The sequence below is a fragment of the Dipodomys spectabilis genome, unplaced genomic scaffold (assembly GCF_019054845.1).
Source record: "Dipodomys spectabilis isolate Male_0828 unplaced genomic scaffold, ASM1905484v1 ptg000066l, whole genome shotgun sequence".
Lineage (NCBI taxonomy): Eukaryota > Metazoa > Chordata > Mammalia > Rodentia > Heteromyidae > Dipodomys > Dipodomys spectabilis.
In genome coordinates this window covers 8,497,385-8,515,997 of record NW_024870743.1, presented here as the reverse complement: position 1 = coordinate 8,515,997, position 18,613 = coordinate 8,497,385, and the positions used below count along the sequence as shown (strand labels likewise).

The following is an 18,613-nucleotide window of genomic DNA, read 5'->3' as shown; positions in this document are numbered from 1 at the left end:
GTTCACTGTTAGGCTTTATAAATTTAAGATGGTTGTCTTCTTCATATCTTTACTTACAATATTTGTAGTTGTCAAAATCTTTTTTTTTTTGCCAAAATCTTTAACAATTTTTTTTATTGTCAAGGTTATGTACAGGGGGTTAGTTACATATATTTGGTAGTGAGTACAGTTCTTTTCAAACATCATTATCTCCTCTCTTGCTTTTCTCTCACTTTCTCGCCCTCCCTACCCCCACAAGTTGTAAAGTTCATTTCCAATATATTGTCTTGTATCGCTGTTGCATTGGTTCACTCTTTGTCCTTTGTCTTACCATTTTGTTGTTCCCCTTCCCTTCCTTAATTCAGATAAATATATATACAATATAAAAGATCTTTTTTTTAAAAATTTACTTTTTGGTGTAAAGGTGATGTACCAGAGGGTTACAGTTTCATAGGTTAGGTAATGAGTATTTCTTTTTGAAAAGTGTCACCTCTTCCTTTATTTTCCTCAGTATTTGTTGTTGATTGATTTCTTTGAAACAGTTTGATATATTTGGTGAAGAACTGTTAAAGATTTTTGTAGTAAATAAAAGTATGTTATTGGTAATGGAGTTTTACATATATGTTATTAGTATTAGATAATGTACTGAGAGCTTTTCCTTTCAATGTATTAGCAATGTATAATACCCACAGACTTACTGTCACTTTTCAATTTTAGGTTGACTGTGCGTTGTCGCTTGTTAGACTTGGAATGGAGCGGCAGATTCCTGGTTTGCTAGTTCTGTGTGATGACTTGGTGACACTGGAAACACTAGTTTATGAAGCCGGGTGTGACTTAACACTGACCTTGAAAGAACTCCAGCAGATGAAAGACATTGAAAAACTGAGATTACTGATGAATAGTGTAGGTTTAGTTTCAACTTTCTTCTCATGTATTTTTTTCCCTATGGACTTGATTAATATGTGTCTCAAACCAAAATGAAATATTTTACAAGTGTGAAAAGTAAGTAACTGAATGAAGTTTCTTGAGACTTTGCAAAAAAAAGTATTACGGTCCTTGTCACACTGGAGGACCCCATGGCTCAATAGTAGCTAGTAGTATGTGATTTCTAGATCTGGGCGTGAGCCATTTGGGACCCCATGTTGGCGCAGCAGTATTGTTGCTGCAGCCCTTGCCATAGGTGGGTGGTGGCACATTCTCCTCTGACTGCCGGTCTACGTGTCCATGATGAACTGCAGAGTGGATTGTAGAAAGTGTGGAGCTTCATTGCTTCACATAGTCTGTCTGTCTGTGAATGTTAGGATGTGTCGGCTATAAAATGGTTTTTAATTTAATTTAATGCTTGTTTGTTTTGCTTAATTATACTTTCAGTGTTCTGAGGACAAATATGTGACAAGTGCCTACCAGTGGATGGTTCCCTTTCTTCATCGTTGTGAGAAACAGTCTCCCGGTGTGGCTAGTGAGCTCTTGAAAGAATATTTAGTAACTTTAGCTAAAACAGACTTAAAATTTCCCCTGAAGATATTTCAGCATTCCAAACCAGACGTAAGTAGAAACTTAATTTCTTAAAATTCTTTGTATTTTTTTCTGTATAGAAAGGCTTAATTACTAAACTTTCATTATAGTCTTTGAGAATAATTTTCCTGTCACCAGAAAAAAAGTGGCTATCATTTTATTCTTTCAGAATTTTCAACAGCATAGTCCACTGTTTATATCAAAAGTTTATAAGGTAATGTTAATTTTGTCTCATTTATTCTAGTTTGTTTACTGTCTCCTATATGTTGGACATTATCAATATAAGAAGACTAACAGTTTCTAGATATTCTTACTATTATAGGTACTATACAAGTGTTAACTGTAATTCTTTTTTTTTTTTTGGGTCCGGTTATGGGGCCTAAATTCTGGGCCTGGGCGCTGTCCCTCAGCTCTTCACCTCAAGGCTAGTGCTCTGCCACTTGAGCCACAGCGCCACTTCCGGCTTTTTTCTTTTTGCTTATGTGGTCTTGAGGAATTGAACTCAGGGCCTCATGCATGCAAGGCAAGTGCTCTACCACTGAGCCACCTTCCTAGCCCTAACTGTAATTCTTTTAGTAATCATATGAGGTAGATAACTAACGTAATATTAAAGGAAAGGAAAATTGTGATATAAAATGATTAGATGGTCATCTTTAATTATATAGGAGATAGAAGAACCTGGGTTTATTGATTTACTGATTTATTGATTTTTTTTTGTCGGTTGTGGGGTGTGAACTCTGGTCTAGGTGCTGTCCCTCAGCTCCTCAGCTCAACGCGAGCACTCTATTACTTGAGCCATAGTGCTACATCTGGTTTACTAGTGGTTAATTGGAGATAAGAGTCTGATAGTCTTTCTTACCTAGGCTGTCTTTGAACCGCAATCCTCAGATCTCAGCCTTCTGAGTAGCTGGATTACAGGCACAAGCCACTGGTGCCTGGCAAGTCATTGTATTTATGCTGACACCTATAGAAGAAGGAAGGTTTCTATCTTGAGGCCCTTTAAGTAGTTTATGAAAATCATTAGGTTTTCAAAAGGGTATCTTGTAATTATTCCTAATAACTTATCATTGTATAAGTGTACTGTATTACTTTGTATTTCTGAAGAGTACAAATTTGAAAGTCATTTTGTAAAGTACAACCATATTTGGCATTGTTAAAACTGTTTAACCATGGCCAAACACACCTTCACCAATGTAAGGAAAGTTAGAAGTTATGTTATTATGTTTATCTTAAGACAGTATGTAAAAACTGATATGTTTTGAGAACCATTTTAAGACAGTTTGTAAAATGTAAAATGTTTTGAGAACAAATTTTACTGGTAATTATGTCCTTAAGTATTGATATAAATAGTCTTAATGGGCAAGCTTAACTTAGCAATTCCAAGTTAGAAGGTAAACACACAAACATGCCCATATCACACTGTTTCAGGCAATTGTAGTTCCCAGTTCATTGGAGGGACTGAGCAGGACGGCTCAGTCCACTTGAAACACTGATTGTGGTAATGTTGAGAACATTAGACTGAGGGCAAGCTATAGATAATCCAGGTCTTTCAGTTTTAAATTTTGATGGAGAATTTCCTTATACTCACCTTTGTTATTAATGCAACCTCCATGAAAATATGTGGTTATAGACCAGTAGAGTCAAAACAGGATAGAATTGCTAACTTTTAGACATTTTTTTCCCCCCCGCATCTAAAAGGACCATCTGTCAGAAGTTTAGCTTCTCATTGGTTATTCAAACATTTCCATTTTCTCATAATCACTTTGCACTTAGTATGAGGTGTTGAATTTGGGTGGTTTCCTTGAGCCTAAGGAGTGCTTATGGCAGCAGAGTAGTTGGTGAGAAACAGGATGGATTGCATATGAATGTTTTATGAGGAAGAAGGAAGTGACTTTAAATTCTATGTAGTAATTTTGTTTGAGATACATCTTCCTTGCAGAATCCTGTAAATCCTTTGTATACAATCAACTCTTTGTTGTTTTTACTTGTCAATTTAGCATATACCTTTGAATAAAACATATAGCCATTTGCCTTGGTTGAAATATGTGAACATGAAGGAGAGAACAGAGTTGTTCCACTCTTTCTTTCTAACATATCCTGTTTGTCTCCGGATCATCTTCATGCAGAACGAATTTGAGCATGTTGTGATTTATGGTAAAGTTTCCAGTGGCTTACCACTGCCCCCTGGTCAGTGTTGGTCTCTCTAGAATGCCCTAGATGGGCCTTTGTTTCCATTTTCTTTCTTCCTTTCATGATTTAAAAAAAAATCATATTAGTATAAAGGTGATGTACAGAGGGGTCACAGTTACATAAGTCAGGCATTGAGTATTTTTCTTTTTGAACAGTATCATCTCCTCCCTCATTTTCTCTGTTTTTCCCTTCTGATCCCCCATCCCCAACAAGTTGTATAGTTCATTTTCAATATAGTGTGTAATGAATATCACTGCTGCATTTGTTCACACTGTGTCCCATCATTTCTGTGCTCCCCCGATCCTCCCCATAGCAGATAAACTTACATGCAAGACGGGGTACAGAAATAAAAAAGTGACAAAGGAGAAAAATAAACAAGGAGTTCTTGGAGTTCATTTTGATAAACATCATTTTATATGATCATATGCCCCTAGCTATTGAATCTTTGTTATCTTCTCCTAAGACTATCCTCCTTGGGTCTCACTTTGTGAATGTCTAAAGTCATGTATAATTTATTATGTCCAAATGTATTTTTTTTGTCTTTTACCATCCACTGTGTTTACTTGTGGATTTATAGGTATTTTCTAGTTGCCACAACTGAGGGAAACCATGCAACATATATTTTTTTGGGACTGGTTTACTTTGCTTAATATAATTTTTTCCAACTCTTTCCATTTATTAATGGTGCAATTTCATTTTAATGAAATAAATAGAAGGCCAATAGAATGGGAGAAGAGTTTTATTAGCTATGTGTCAGACAAGGGCCTTATATCTAAAATTACTTAGAGCTCAAAAAATTACCCTCCACCCCAAATAAACCCTCAAAGACAAAATAACCCAGTTAATAAATGGGATAAAGACTTAAAGAGAGACTTCTCAATATAAGAAGTAAGAATTGCTAATAGACACATGAGGAAATGTTCAACATCTCTGACCATAAAAGTAATGCAAATTAAAGTAACATTGAGATTTTACCTCACCTTTGTTAGAGTGGTCAATATGAAGAAATCCAATGGGGATATGGCCAAAAGGGAACACTACTGCACTATTGGTGGGACTGTAAACTTGTTCAAGCACTTTGGAATTTCCTCCATACTGAGCTTCCCTTTGACCCAGTAATTCCAATCCTGGGAATTTATCCAATAGACCACAAATAAGACCACACTAAAGCTACCAGAACAACCATGTTCCTTGCAGTATTGTTTACCATAGTTAAGATATTGAATCAATCCAGATGCCCCTCAGCAGGATTTTGTACTTGACTTATTATGGCCCTTATCAATGTGCATTGGAATTAATTTGTTTACAATTTTCTCTTTTCCTTTGCTTCATGTGTGTGTGTGTGTGTATATATATATATATATATATATATATATACACACACACACACACACACACACACAGACACACACACAAATGTATGTATACACACACACACACACACACACACACACACACACACACACACACACACACACACACACACACACACACACATATATATGTATTTTCATATCTCTTTTGCATTTCATTGGTTTCCACATTGCCAGAGACTAGCACGATGATAGCAGAGAACACTTATTCAGTATGTCTTGTCATGAAAAATGAATGAATGAATAAATGAATGAAACTGGGTCTCACGGTACTCAGCATCTTTTGATTACATTTATTTGCTTTACTAGGTTTTACTGGGAGCATTAATTATATATCACTCGTTTTCAAAAAGAATATACTTTTGATCTGTGACAAATCATGCATATTATATATAATATAATGGAAACCATGATGTCTCTATCATATAGCTTAGACTACTATGTCATACTATACTAACAAATACATTTCTAAATCTTATTAGCTTACAACAGAAAGTTTCATGTATGGTGTGGTTGAGCTTCTATGGATATTGGTATCTTCAAGGTCCTGGAATCATTTTCCACATATGTTGAGTAGTAAATGTAATTTAATTTCTGTAAAATAAAACTTTGTATAGATTAAGTAATTCGTGGGATAAAAAGTGTGAGTTGAAGGAGGCATGGTTGTGGGCACTTCTTGTTCCAGTTGCTTAAGAGGCTGAGGCAGAAATATTGCTTGAAATGCTAGGGTCTAACCTGGGCATCACAGCAAGATCCCGACTTAAATAGAATTAAAAAATAAAAAACCAGCTGGGTACCGGTAGCTCATGCCTGTAATCCTAGTTACTCAGGAGGATTAGATCTGAGTATTGCAGTTAGAAACCAGCCTGGGCAGGAAACTCTGTGAGACTCATCTCTAACAAACTACTCAAAAAAGCTGGGAGTAGTGCTGTGGCTCAAGTGGTAGAGCATTTGCCTTGAGCAAAAGAAGCTCAGGGACAGCACCCAGACCCAAAGTTCAGCCCCAAGCTTGGCAGAAAAAAACAAAAACCAAAAACCCAAAAAGCAAAAAAACCCCACCAAAAACTAAAATTAGATTGGCAGAAGGGTACTTGTAAGGTTTTCCACGTAAGGTTTGGGGCATATATAATCAAGTACAAACTGCAGGACATTGAACTCTAAAGTAACTTCTTAATGTCTTGGAGGATAAGATACAAAGGAGGAGATCACATAAGACATCAGGATTTTGTCTTCTGTTTCAAATGGTTCCCAAGCTGTCCTCATGAAACTCAGTGTTTTCATCCTTTTTCTTTATTGCTGCGATTCCTCCCAATCTCTTCTAGTCTTTATATAGCTGGAGCCTTTGTGGAATGTCCAAAGCCTGGGTTGCCTGATTTAGACTCTGCAGACAGTGGACTGGACATTTACTGTTATTTTGAGCACAGCATTTGAACTGTCAGTGCCTCAAGCCTACAGTATGGGAGATCTTGGCCAGCTACACATGAAACAGAGGCCTGATACCTAAAATATACAGAGAGTTAAAGAAATTAAGTCTTGAAAGAATAAACAACCTAATTAACTGGCAAATAAGCTAAATAGGGACTTTTCAGAAGATGTAATTTTTTTTATTGTTAAGATACTGTACCAGAGCGGTTACAGTTACATAAGTAATGAGTACATTTCCTATTGAGCATTGTTACCCCTCCTTTGTTTTTCCCTTACTATCCCTCCCTAAAATTTAAAAAAAAAACTAATTTCTAATAGTGTTAATTTTTATTCTGCCTTGCTTATGTTTATTTTACCCACTTGTCACTTTGAATATCGGATAGATCTTTGTAAAAATGTCAGTGCCAAACTAATGACATTATGTTTTTCTTAATACCTTGAAGACATTTATATAACTGCTTTAAGAAGGTCAACTGCTTCAGAAAGCTTTATTTCCCTGGTAACCTTAAGAATATTTTTTAAATTTATGGATTTGATTATTTTCTACTAAGAAAATGTCTTTGTTAGGCATATTTCCTGTCACTTTTCTATTTGTGCTTATTGACAAATGTCTATTAAAATGAAGTAGATCATTGTTATAGAAATTATCTTAAACTTACTTTGCTGTCAAAAACAGCTTTAAGAAATAACTTTCAGACTTCATACTCATGTATTAATTACTCCTCGTGATAGTCTTCTTAGGAAAATATTGTTAATGCCTTGGTCTTGTAGGTTAGAAAAATAAGGTATCAATTGGTTATTTTTGTATCTCAGAAAAATACTTCAAGAGTAGGAATCTGTGCAATGGGAAATAAGTATTTTATTTAGAAAGTAGCCCAAAGCAGCCATTTTCATCAGAAATTGTGTGTTCTGTGTATTATTACATTACAGTTGTTCTTTCTTAGAAATACTTTGTAGTTAATTGCATAATAGTGTATGCTGAACAAATAATAGTTTCTAATATTTTTGACCATTAGTTAAGGAATTATATGTATTTTGTAATTGAAACACCGAATTTAGCTGTAAGGTGATTTTTGATGTTATTTTTAATGAATAGTGTTTTTAATTCACTGTGATTTTCCTTTCTACTTTATCTTATGGGTCATAAATTGAAGAGTTTGTTTGTAGCAGATGGCATAGCTTATGGGTTACAAGTTATGTTTTTTGGCTGATTCTCTAATTAAAATGTGATTTCATTTAGAATTATTAAATACTCCAAAAGTCTGTAAGCTAAAGAACAATCAAGATTTGTTTCCACAGCTTATTAATTGCTCTGTTTAATATTCTGGTGACATGGTTCTGGGATATGAGATAGCTGACTGTAAGTCTATTGATGTTTAATACCACATGCTTTATTTTCTCTAGCTGCAGCAAAAAATTATTCCAGATCAGGACCAGCTGATGGCAGTAGCACTAGAGTGCATCTATAACTGTGAACGGAATGACCAGCTCTCTCTCTGTTATGACATCTTAGAATGTCTGCCACAACGCGGATATGGGTGAGATATACAGTAGATAGGAGTAGATTAATCTTACTGTGTCCTTTATTCTAACACTTAAATAAAAATACTGCTTTTCCAGATGTTCATTGACAGTGCAGTTGGGGGTTACAGTTCACTGGTAGGGCATTTTCCTAACATACCTGAGGCCTTGAGTTTGATCTGTAGAACTACAATGAACAAATAAACAAAAAAAAACCCCAAAATAAAATAAGATCTGAAGCGCTGTAGTCTAGAGTGACATTCATTCATGTACTCATTTATTGATATATTGAAGTGTCGGAGCCTTACACATATTAGACAAGTACCATAGAGCCACATATCTGGCTGTATAACCTTCCTTGTAATGAAGTACTGATAGATGAATGCATATGATTTTAAAAGTACTTTTATGTTTAAATAGAAATTTATAGGATATGCTTTTGGCTTACTAAGTTACATGCAGGGTCAGGTAGCAGTCATTTTCCTTTGATCTTGCTTTGAAATCTGGTACATCCTATAAATTTCCCCCTTGGAGAGGAGCCTTGAAGGAGCACTGAATGGGAAGTCCGTGGACTGGTCCAGTCCATTGTTATCAGCCACGTTGCTCCATTTGTCTCCAGTTTCTTCATTTGTTCAATCAGATGTTTAGAGAAGAAGTCCCTCCTTACTTTCAGTTTTCTTTTTCCCTTTGCTCTTTTTCTTTTGCTTGTGTCTTCTCTTGCTTCTCACGTGAAGGCAATCTTTATTTTCTAATGAACCAGTTTTACAGTCCGCTGTGAAATAATTATTCAAACAGACATAGTCACAGTTCAAGGTTAATAGGAAAAGGGTAATTGTACGGTGGCAAAGTCCTATCCTAGCACTTACTTACCTTTTCCAGTCAAGGTTGGACTTCCGTGGTGGTCTCCATGTTCCCAAGCATAGCTTCACCTGTCATCAGCCGGTCATGCCTCCCACTGTAGTGCAGTACAAAGCGCCTGGGGTCATGGTACTGAGAAGACAAGAGATCTTGCTCACCCTGCTATCCTGAATCTAATCACTCCTTTAGGCTCAATTTCTACCATTGCTACTGAAGTTATTTTGAATTTTGTTTTCTGGAGATTAAACCCAGGGCCTTGTGCATGTTAGGCAAGATTTGGCTTGATTCCTAGCATCATAAAAGGAAAAAAAGAGAAGAGCAGAAAGAGAAGGAGGAGGAGGAGAGAGGAAGAGGAATAAAATCTGCAAATCTGTTGTTTGCAGATACTGAGCTACATTCCCAGCCCATACAGTTAATATAGGAAATAGAAGAACAACTTAATACAAACATAATGGAAACAGATAAATACAGAAGATGGCCCAGAATTTTATAGGTCAACTGATCTTTTTCTATGGAAAATTACTGTCATTTAGTATAAAGCAAATTGTTGAAAGGTACTATTGTAAAATACAAGAGTTTAAAGAGACATGCTATTAATGTGTGAACCCAGTAGTGTCAGGCTTTAGTAAACAACTGTATTTGTTGCCTACTTTCCCTATTATTCTCTGTCTGTGTCTAAGAAGCAAATATTTCCACAGATATCTAGTAGACTCAATCATATCCATTTCTGATCTTTTTCATGATAATGTTCGTCCTACTCCCCTGCCCACCAGCTTCCTTTGAAAGGGGTTGCTTTTAGCCTATGAGATGGTGTGACAGATGGTTATCTCCCTAGGCCTTCTTGCTGAGGTAGATGTGAGTCCCTGATGCCTATGGAGTGATTATGTGGCAGAGCTTCCTGAGTACTAGAATCCTCATGGAAACTTCCAACTTCCGGGCATGTGGGCAGTTCTAGGAGAAGGCCAGCATGCAGGGCAATCTTCCCAATCTGTTTGATTGGTTCAACAGAGATAGTTGTTTTACCTCTTACCTCTTATTTTGAGAAAGCCAGTAACTGGAACTGGAGATATGGCTCGAGGGGTACAGTGCCAGCCGTGGTGGTAAAAAGCAGAGCAAGAGCCGGGCGCTGGTGGCTCACGCCTGTAATCCTAGCTAATCAGGAGGCTGAGATCTGAGGATCGGGGTTCAAAGCCAGCCCGGGCAGGAAAGACCATGAGACTCCTATCTCCAATAAACCACTAGAAAACCGGAAGTGGCACTGTAGCTCAAGTTGCATAGTGCTTGCCTTGAGCTGAAGAGCTGAGGGACAGCTCCCAGGCCTAGAGTTCAAGCCCCATGACCGACAAAAAAAAAAAAAAAAAAAAGCAGAGCAAGAACAAGACCCTGGCCTCAAGCCTCAGTATAGTGTGTGCATGTGCATGCATGCAAGTGCACGGCGCATGCATGCACACATATATATACACACAAGAAAAAAAAGTCTAGCAACTGATTTGCAGTTCTTTCATACCTTGAAGCAAATTGAAACCAAAGTACTTTAGAAAAATAGTTGTTGGTATCTGGCTAATCTTTTGTAGAAAATGCTGTTCTACTCTAGTGTTTTTAACCTTAACCTTATAGGGTCCTAAAAACTGACAACACAAGCCTAAAACTTTCCTTGGACTGTGTCATATTGTTAGAGATTAAGTATGAGAGAAATACCATTTCCTCCACAAATTGAGTTTATTTTATATTAAAAACCCACTACTAAAACTTAATTTTAATTTTTATTCTTTCATTTCTTTAGTCTTAAGACAGATATAACTACTACTCTCCATGACATGGTAGACCAACTGGAAAAGATTCTAAGGTGAGAAAGAGGTAGTCTTTGGTTCAGTATGAATGGGGAGGAGGATTCTAATTAATGTTCCCTTTAAATCTGCCTATTAGTTGTTCCCAGGTTCACTTCCTATTTATTTGACATTTTTGAGTGAATTTTCTCTCTCATAAAGCCATTGCCACCTGATTATAGCAGAATGGTAGACTAATAACATCAGCTTTCAAAACACTGGTACTTACTAGCTTAGCAACCTTTGAACCTGTCAAAGTTTTCTGAATTTGCCATTTAGAAGTCTATAATGTTTACTAGTAGCTGTTTTAAGTGGGCATATAAATAATGCTGATAAATATTATGTTATCAGTAAAAACGTAAGAATAACAAACTTTAAAATGTAATTAAATAAATTATAAATATCAATATCACAGGTAAAGGTTGTATATTTAGTAAAACATAATCTGGAATCTAGTAACTAAAATTTTATTACTTAAATTAGGATTTTAATGTTAAAATTTTTATATTGCATTTAAAGAAACAGAATGTCTCTGTGTACCACAACATATGAATGTAGTGAAGAATTAACTTTTTCATTGTAAAACCTCTACTTTTTAGCCCAATTCTTAGTAATCTGTGTTTGGAAGATACACAGTTGTGTTTAGTTTATCGAAAGCAGTGTAGTAAATCAAACATTTCCTATTGTGAGTTGTCTTGTCCTTCCTCCCCCTCATCTTCCCTGAAAAATTCATCAAAGTTTCACTAAAACTTTTTTGTTAAACAGGCTCATTCCATACAGAGCTGCAGTTACCTTTGTTTTCCTCTAAAACCAAGATGACTACCTCAGTGAAATAGCATAATTTATTTCACATATTTGTGGGTGTGGCCAGCGGTGGTTCTGGTAGTCACTTTATGCCAAATGTTTTAATGTACATACTGTGAAGACATACTGAATTGTATGGTATCCAGCCATACATGTCTAACAGTATCATAAATGGGAAACTTGACGAGACAGATCAGTATATATAGGAGGAGTGTGGAATGCGATAGCTAAAGAAGTTCATTTGATACAAAAGATTACTGATAAAACTTACATTTTTATGAGATGATTTGGTAGGGAGATTAGGCTTGATTGAGGCATTACCAAGCCCTCTGTTTATTGTTTTTCTGGCATCCTTGTCTGGATACTCAGGGAGATTTGCCAAGAGTTAAAACTGGGTATTGAATTTTACATTTGGCTTACTGTACTGACCTGGTGCTTTTGGATTAGAGGGAAATTGCAAAAATGTGTGAGATAAAGATATTGGTCATTCTTTAAAAAAAAATACTTAGTCCTGATGTATTCTAGTAGAAGTTAGTAGAGGGAATTGAGACTTAACTATGTAATCATGGTATGTAACATTGGGTCTTACCATGTGAGGATTTAAAAAATAATAAAGTTATGTGTTATTTATGTGCTTGAGATTCTTTTTTTGTTTGGCAGCAAGATTTTAAATCATTCTTCTTTCACTTACAGTGTGTCAGAGCTTTTGGAAAAACATGGACTTGAGAAACCAATTTCATTTGTTAAAAACACTCAGTCTAGCTTCGAAGAGGCTCAGAAGCTGATGGTTAGATTGACGAGACACACAGGCCGGAAGTGAGTGGTAACATTGATATTTGCCTGTGATGTTTTTTTGCTTCTTTTCTTCTTTTGATAATTTTAATGAGGTAATGGGTCTGTAGTGAAGGACACAAAGTGAAATCTCTATACTTGCATAAGCTTTGATCTTTTTCCTCGCCAAGTCATCTCTGCATGAATCATAGTAACAGCATGTCTGTAACCCTTGGAAGCAGTCTCTTGGTTCTTCTAGGTCCTTCCCTCTTGCTTCTCCTCATCAGTCTCCCAACCATTCCAGGCTACCACTGATCTCCCTCCTGCCCCTTTGTAGATTCCTACATATTTCCTAGAATGTACTATAAGTAAGTTATACAGCATTTTGCTGTTTTTACTTAGCAACGTTATTTGTGATTCATTAATGTTGTATCATGGATCAGTATTTGTTTTATTTGCTGAGTGGTATTTATTTTATGAATTTATCTCACTTTTATCTACTCACTTGTTTATAAACATTTGGATTGTTTATAAACATTTGGCTTTACAAATATAGCTGTTTTGATTATTCATTTATATGTTTTTATAGAGATACATGCTTTAATTTCTCTTGGATGAATAACTAAAAATGGAATTAGGGTCATATAGTGGTTGGTTAACTTTAAAAAACAATAACTGGGTACTGGTTGCTCACATATGTACTCTTAGCTACTTAGGAGGCTGAGACAGGGAGGATCATAGTTAGAGGCTAAACTGGCCATAAATGCAAGACCTCATCTCAATTGGTAACTGATATGGTGGTGGCCACCATGCCTGTCAATAGACTGTGGTTCAGGCCACCCTGAAAAATACACATGAGAACCTATTGTAAAAAAGGAGGAAGATGCAAAGGGCTGAGTGTATGGCTCAAGTGGTAGATCATCTGCTTAGTAAGTACATGGCCCTGGGTTTAACTCTCAGAGTCACAAAAAACCAGGCCTACTGTTTTCAAAAATATTTGCACTATTTAACTATTTGGCCAGTCTTGTAGACAGTTTCATTTTCTCTACAGCCTTACCAAAAGAGTATTGCAGTAGGTCTTTAGTTTAGCTGTCCTAAAGGTATGTAATATTACCTGGCTTTGGTTTTAATAGCATTTCTCTAATGAATTAGAGTGTAGCACCTGTTCATGTACTCATTTGTCCTCAGCATCACATCCTTTGCCCATCTGAATTGTTTTCTTAAGTTTGAGAGTTTGCTTTTGTGTTCTTTGTTCTTGGCAACCATTTTCTCCCATTTGTGCCTTGTCTTTTCATTCTCTCCATGTCTTTTGAACAGTATGCTTAAAAATTAATTTTTAAAAACCAATTTATTCTCTTGTGAGTGTGCTTTTGTTAATATATCTAAGAAATATTGCAACACAGTTTTAATTCTAAGCAAAATTTCTACTTTCCCATTTATAATTAGGTTTATGATTCATTTTGATTTTCTTTCTACTTATTGTTGTCAGGATAAGTAATGTTTTTCATGTCTAGACAGTTGCACACTTTTTTCTATGGAATTGCCTTTATAGCTTTGTTGAAAATCAGTAATCCATATACACGAGGGCTTATTTTTAAATGTTTTAATGCTGTTCCATTATTCTTTCATTCTCCAATACCATAGTTTATTGATTATTACAGATCTCTAAGTCTTGAAATAAAGTTATTTGCTGCTGACTTCAATTTTGTTCGTTCGTTCCTTCCTTCCTTCCCTTCCTCCCTCCCTCCTTTCTCTCTTTCTTTCTTCTTTTTCCTCTTTCTTTCTTTCTTTCTCTCTCTCTCTCTTTCTTTCTCTCTCTCTCTCTTTCTTTCTCTCTCTCTCTTTTTTTCTTTCTCTCTCTCTTTCTTTCTCTTTCTTTCTCTCGCTCTTTCTTTCTCTCTCTTTCTCTCTCTCTTTCTCCCTTTCTTTCTCTCCTCTCTCTCTCTTTCTTTCTTTCTTTCTTTCTTTCTTTCTTTCTTTCTTTCTTTCTTTCTCTCTCTCTCTTTCTTTCTTTCTTTCTTTCTTTCTTTCTTTCTTTCTTTCTTTCTTTCTTTCTTTCTTTCTTTCTTTCTTTCTTTCTTTCTTTCTTTCTTTCTTTCTTTCTCTTTCTTCTGGCTTGAGGCTTGAACTCAGATCCTTGGTGTTGTCACTGAGCTTTTTTTCCCTCAAACTAATGCTCTAGCCCTCAATGTGCCATTTAGGGAAACTGAAAAAAATGTAAATAAGACCAAGATAACTCAGCACAACCCTAATCCTGAAAGAGCAGGCTCACAGGAAGAAAGATTACATTGCCTGTTTTTAGATTATAGAGTACAGATTCATTTGAACATTAAAAACTTGCAAATCTGATAGTGATATCACAGTATCCTGTATTTTTCTCCTCCCTAAACACTTTGCTGTGTGCATGGAAATGCTGCTAACTCCTTTGTGTAGAATATGATTCTTTCTCTTGGGACACTCCCTAGCATTTTATTCTTGTCTTGTCTCTGTCCTTAACTCTTATAACACAATGGTAAGTTACCTTCTAAGTTGTAATTCCCCCCTGACATGTGTTAAGCATGATAGACCTCAAATGAGAAACTACATATCAGGGGCCAGTAATTACTAAATGATGTCAAAGACATCACTACTATGCCTTGAACACAGAGTCTTATAAGGCTTTGCTGAGCAGGTACTCTACTATTTAATTCCTGTCCCCATCCTTTTTGCTTCAGTTTTTTAGATACTGTCTTGCATTTTTGCCTTGGCTGGTCTCAACCTGTGGTACTTTTACTTATGCCTCTTATATAGCTGGAATTGAGTGTGTGCATCAGTACATTTGGCTTATTGGTTGAGATTTAGATCTTGCCGACTTTTTGCCGGAGCTGGCCACAAACTGAAGTCCTCCAATATCTGCCTTCCAGGTAGCAGGAGTGAGTGGGCCACTGTGCCCACATAGTGTTGATGATTTAAGTCTTACACTTTCTTTTTAACTACAGAGAGTAGACATTTGCAATATTGGGCTGCCTGTTCTAGAACTGCTCTTTGATAAGAAAGCTTTGCAGTTACTAAGGCCACCTTCCATCCTTCCTTGCTTACATACTTCTGTAGCCCCTGTGGTTAATCTCTCCTCATGGTGATTTGCTTAGAGTGACTATTTGCAGAAATATGGCTGCTTTCAATGTGGTCTCCTTGAAACACATCTTGACTATTTTATGTACGTTACCAAGTCTTGGGCTTTTGTATCTCTGGAATAGTCTTGTTCATATTTGAAACCTGGCAGATCTCATCGTCTGTCATGAACCCAGGCTTTATCATCTTGAATACAATCCCATTTCTCCATGAGAAATCCACCTTCTTTCCAGCACTGCAACTTACGACTGCATTTGTCTTCAGGAATCTGTGTTGATTTGTAAACCTCTTCTTTCTTCAGAATCTCTCATTGGTTCTTACTTATTGAATGTTTTCTGAAGAAGGCTATTATAAATAATGTCTTGTAATTAATTTTAATTAGAACCCCACTTATGGCTAGCCATGTGTGAGGAAATGCTAAAGCCATCTGTCCCAGAACATAAGCTGGCTTGCAGAGCCATAAGCTGGCTGTGAGACTGAGTGATGCCACACAGGGCCGGGCACAGATGGTCCTGAGCTGTTGTGACAGGGACACTTGTTTCAGCACATCGTCTCATCTCTACCTGCACACCCAATCTGAAAGAGCCCTTCAGAGGAATGCAGGTGCCAAGGTCAAACAGATAGAAATATGTCATGGATCATCCTGGCATACCAGCAGATATTCTGATTGCTATATTTGTGTAGAGACAAAACTGTTCCCCAGTGCCTTATTGCATTTGGAACAAGAGTAATTGATCATTTTGTGTGACAAATATAAAATTCCATAGCCAATGAAGCACAGGCTTATTAAAAATTTTACAGTCTAGGTGTGGTTGCAAGTGCCTGCCATCCCAGCAACTTGGGAGGCTGGTGCAGGAGGCTGGCCTTCTCTGCTTCACCTTACCTGGGCTCTTTTTTGCCATTGAACCCTACAGCTTGTTTTTCTTTGCCTCTAATGGCTAATGCTGCTTTAAGTTTGAGTCTAAGCAGCCAATTCAGAGACTTGTTTTGCAGTACCTCTTACATGCGGCTGCCCAACTTTCCTTCCATCTTCAGCCCAGATTTTGTCCTGGAAATTCAAATGAGCTGGAGATAAATTCCTGCCAGTCACGTGGGGCCAATATCGTGTGGAGAACAATAGATAGTGTTAGTGTTTAGTGTTCTCCACTTTTTGGTGAATTAAAGAAAAATTGCTTAAAATATTTTTTTTCTTTTCTCCTCACCTCCAGACAGCCTCCTGTCAGTGAATCTCACTGGAGAACATTGCTGCAGGACATGTTAACTATGCAGGAGAACGTGTACACGTGCCTAGACGCGGATGCTTGCTATGAGGTAAATACAAGGCTACATGTTTCTTCCTCCTTTAGAGATGTGGGTTGTGGTACTTCACTAGCCACAGGAGAGATGGTCATAAGCTGCCCTGAAAGTCACATTGTGATCAAATGATAGCTGAGAAGTGGCTAGTGTTTGAATGTGTTGTCACTTTCATACTTACCCTCTATCTTCTTTATTTTTTACAATGCCATCCATTTAGTGGGTTAATTCTCAGATAGTGCTTGACACTGTACAACTTCTCTCATTTCTACAGTTTTGGTGGACACTAAAATACAGCTAATGGTTGGGGTGTAGCTCATTGGGAGAGTGTATGTTTAACTCTATGCAGAGCCCTGAGTTTAGTACTCAGCTAAAGCAAACAAAATCCCTAAAATAACACCAAAGCTTATTAATTTTATTTGAAAAGGATTCCATGTTTCTCCTACCTGTCTTCATCTCTGCTAAATGGAACCATGTTTTGTTTCTCTGTGTCTGTATCTTTTTTTTTCTTTGTACCCAAAGTATTCTAAAGCCATTTTTTCTTCTTATCTTTTTTTTTTTTCCTTGTACTGGCACTTGAGCTTGACCTTAAGGCCTCATGCTCTCACTTGGCTTTTTTGCTCAAGGTTGGCGTTCTACTACTTGAGCCACACCTTCAATCCCAGCTTTCTCATGGGTTAATTGGACAAAAGAGTCTCTAGGACTTTTCTGCCCCTGCTGGTTTGATCCATTAACCTCAGATCTCAGTCTCTACTATCTAGTATTAGAGGCTTGAGCCCCCATCGTCTAACAGTAAACTTTTCTTGGTGATCTTCTTCTGAACATTCCTTGCTTGTTCTGTATTCCCCACAAAGTACCTGTGCTTGTGTTTGGAAACCCACAATGGATTGCAGCCTTCTTGCCCACTCCCTGCCTTGTCAGCCTCTGTAGTTTTATTTATATTCCAGTCTCTCCATCCCATCTGGCTTGAATTAATTTTGCTTCCTGTGTTTTTGCCTGTTTCTGTGACTTTGCTTGCATATATTCTCTGTGGTTAGAATGTATTCCTCTTGATCTTACTTGGAAAAATCTCTATAAGATGTACCTCCTAAGACATCCTCCTTTTTCTAAAAGGAGGATCTTTACTAAGTCTTTTACTAAAGACTTTCCTTAAAACATAGTTGTTTCTTTAGTTTGATCATGAGCTGCTTCATGTCTGTCCTCATGCCCACAGTACATATCCTACTGTTTGAGATATTAAAGAGACTTACAAAATAGTTGTCATTTGACTAAAGGAGTAATTCAGTGGTATTTGATAATTATTTTGGAAGGTAGTATATTACTTATGATTATGCATGGTAATCATACGTTTTCCATATAATGGGAAACCGATCAAACTTAACTCATTTTTATTGGGATGCAGTGTAAAAAGTTTTTTGAGGGGCTGGGAAGGTGGCTCAGTGGTAGAGCATTTGCCTTGCATGCCTGAGGCCCTGGGTTCGATTCCTCAGCACCACATAAGCAAAAAGAAAATAGCCAGAAGTGGCGCTGGCTCAAGTGGTAGAGCGCTAGCCTTGAGCTGAAGAGCTGAGGGACATCGCCCAGGCCCAGAGTTCAGACCCCACGACCGGACCCCCCCCCCCAAAAAAAAAGTGTTTTGAATTTTCTTGACAAGCCAAACATAAAACAATATATAGGGCATTTCTTGTTTTCATTTCTCCTAACTTACTGATGAAGTAAAAATTATAAAAATTAACTCTTCATTTTGTAAAATTACTTAGCTTTGAATTCAATGTGATTTTAGTAAACAAGCATTTGTATAGATTATTGAAAATGAATAGTTTTGAAACTGAGTACTGGTGGCCTTGTAATCTTAGCTATTGAGGATGCTAAGATTAGGAGGATTATGGTGCTGAGATAGCTCAGGCTTCCAGGAGGGTGGGATCTGGAATTGCCTATCAAGCACCA

The 18,613-nt window shown here is 36.9% G+C and overlaps 1 protein-coding gene across 1 annotated transcript in view; it reads left to right on the top strand.

The window, feature by feature from the left end:
• Positions 1-18,613, top strand: part of Nbas (NBAS subunit of NRZ tethering complex) — a 306,644-nt gene that overhangs the window by 122,505 nt on the left and 165,526 nt on the right. The window contains exons 24-29 of the mRNA XM_042680768.1: positions 697-882; positions 1,351-1,524; positions 7,887-8,020; positions 10,645-10,707; positions 12,185-12,307; positions 16,582-16,684. Of these exons, the coding sequence (XP_042536702.1) occupies positions 697-882; positions 1,351-1,524; positions 7,887-8,020; positions 10,645-10,707; positions 12,185-12,307; positions 16,582-16,684 (783 nt within the window). The remainder of the gene's footprint in view (positions 1-696; positions 883-1,350; positions 1,525-7,886; positions 8,021-10,644; positions 10,708-12,184; positions 12,308-16,581; positions 16,685-18,613) is intronic.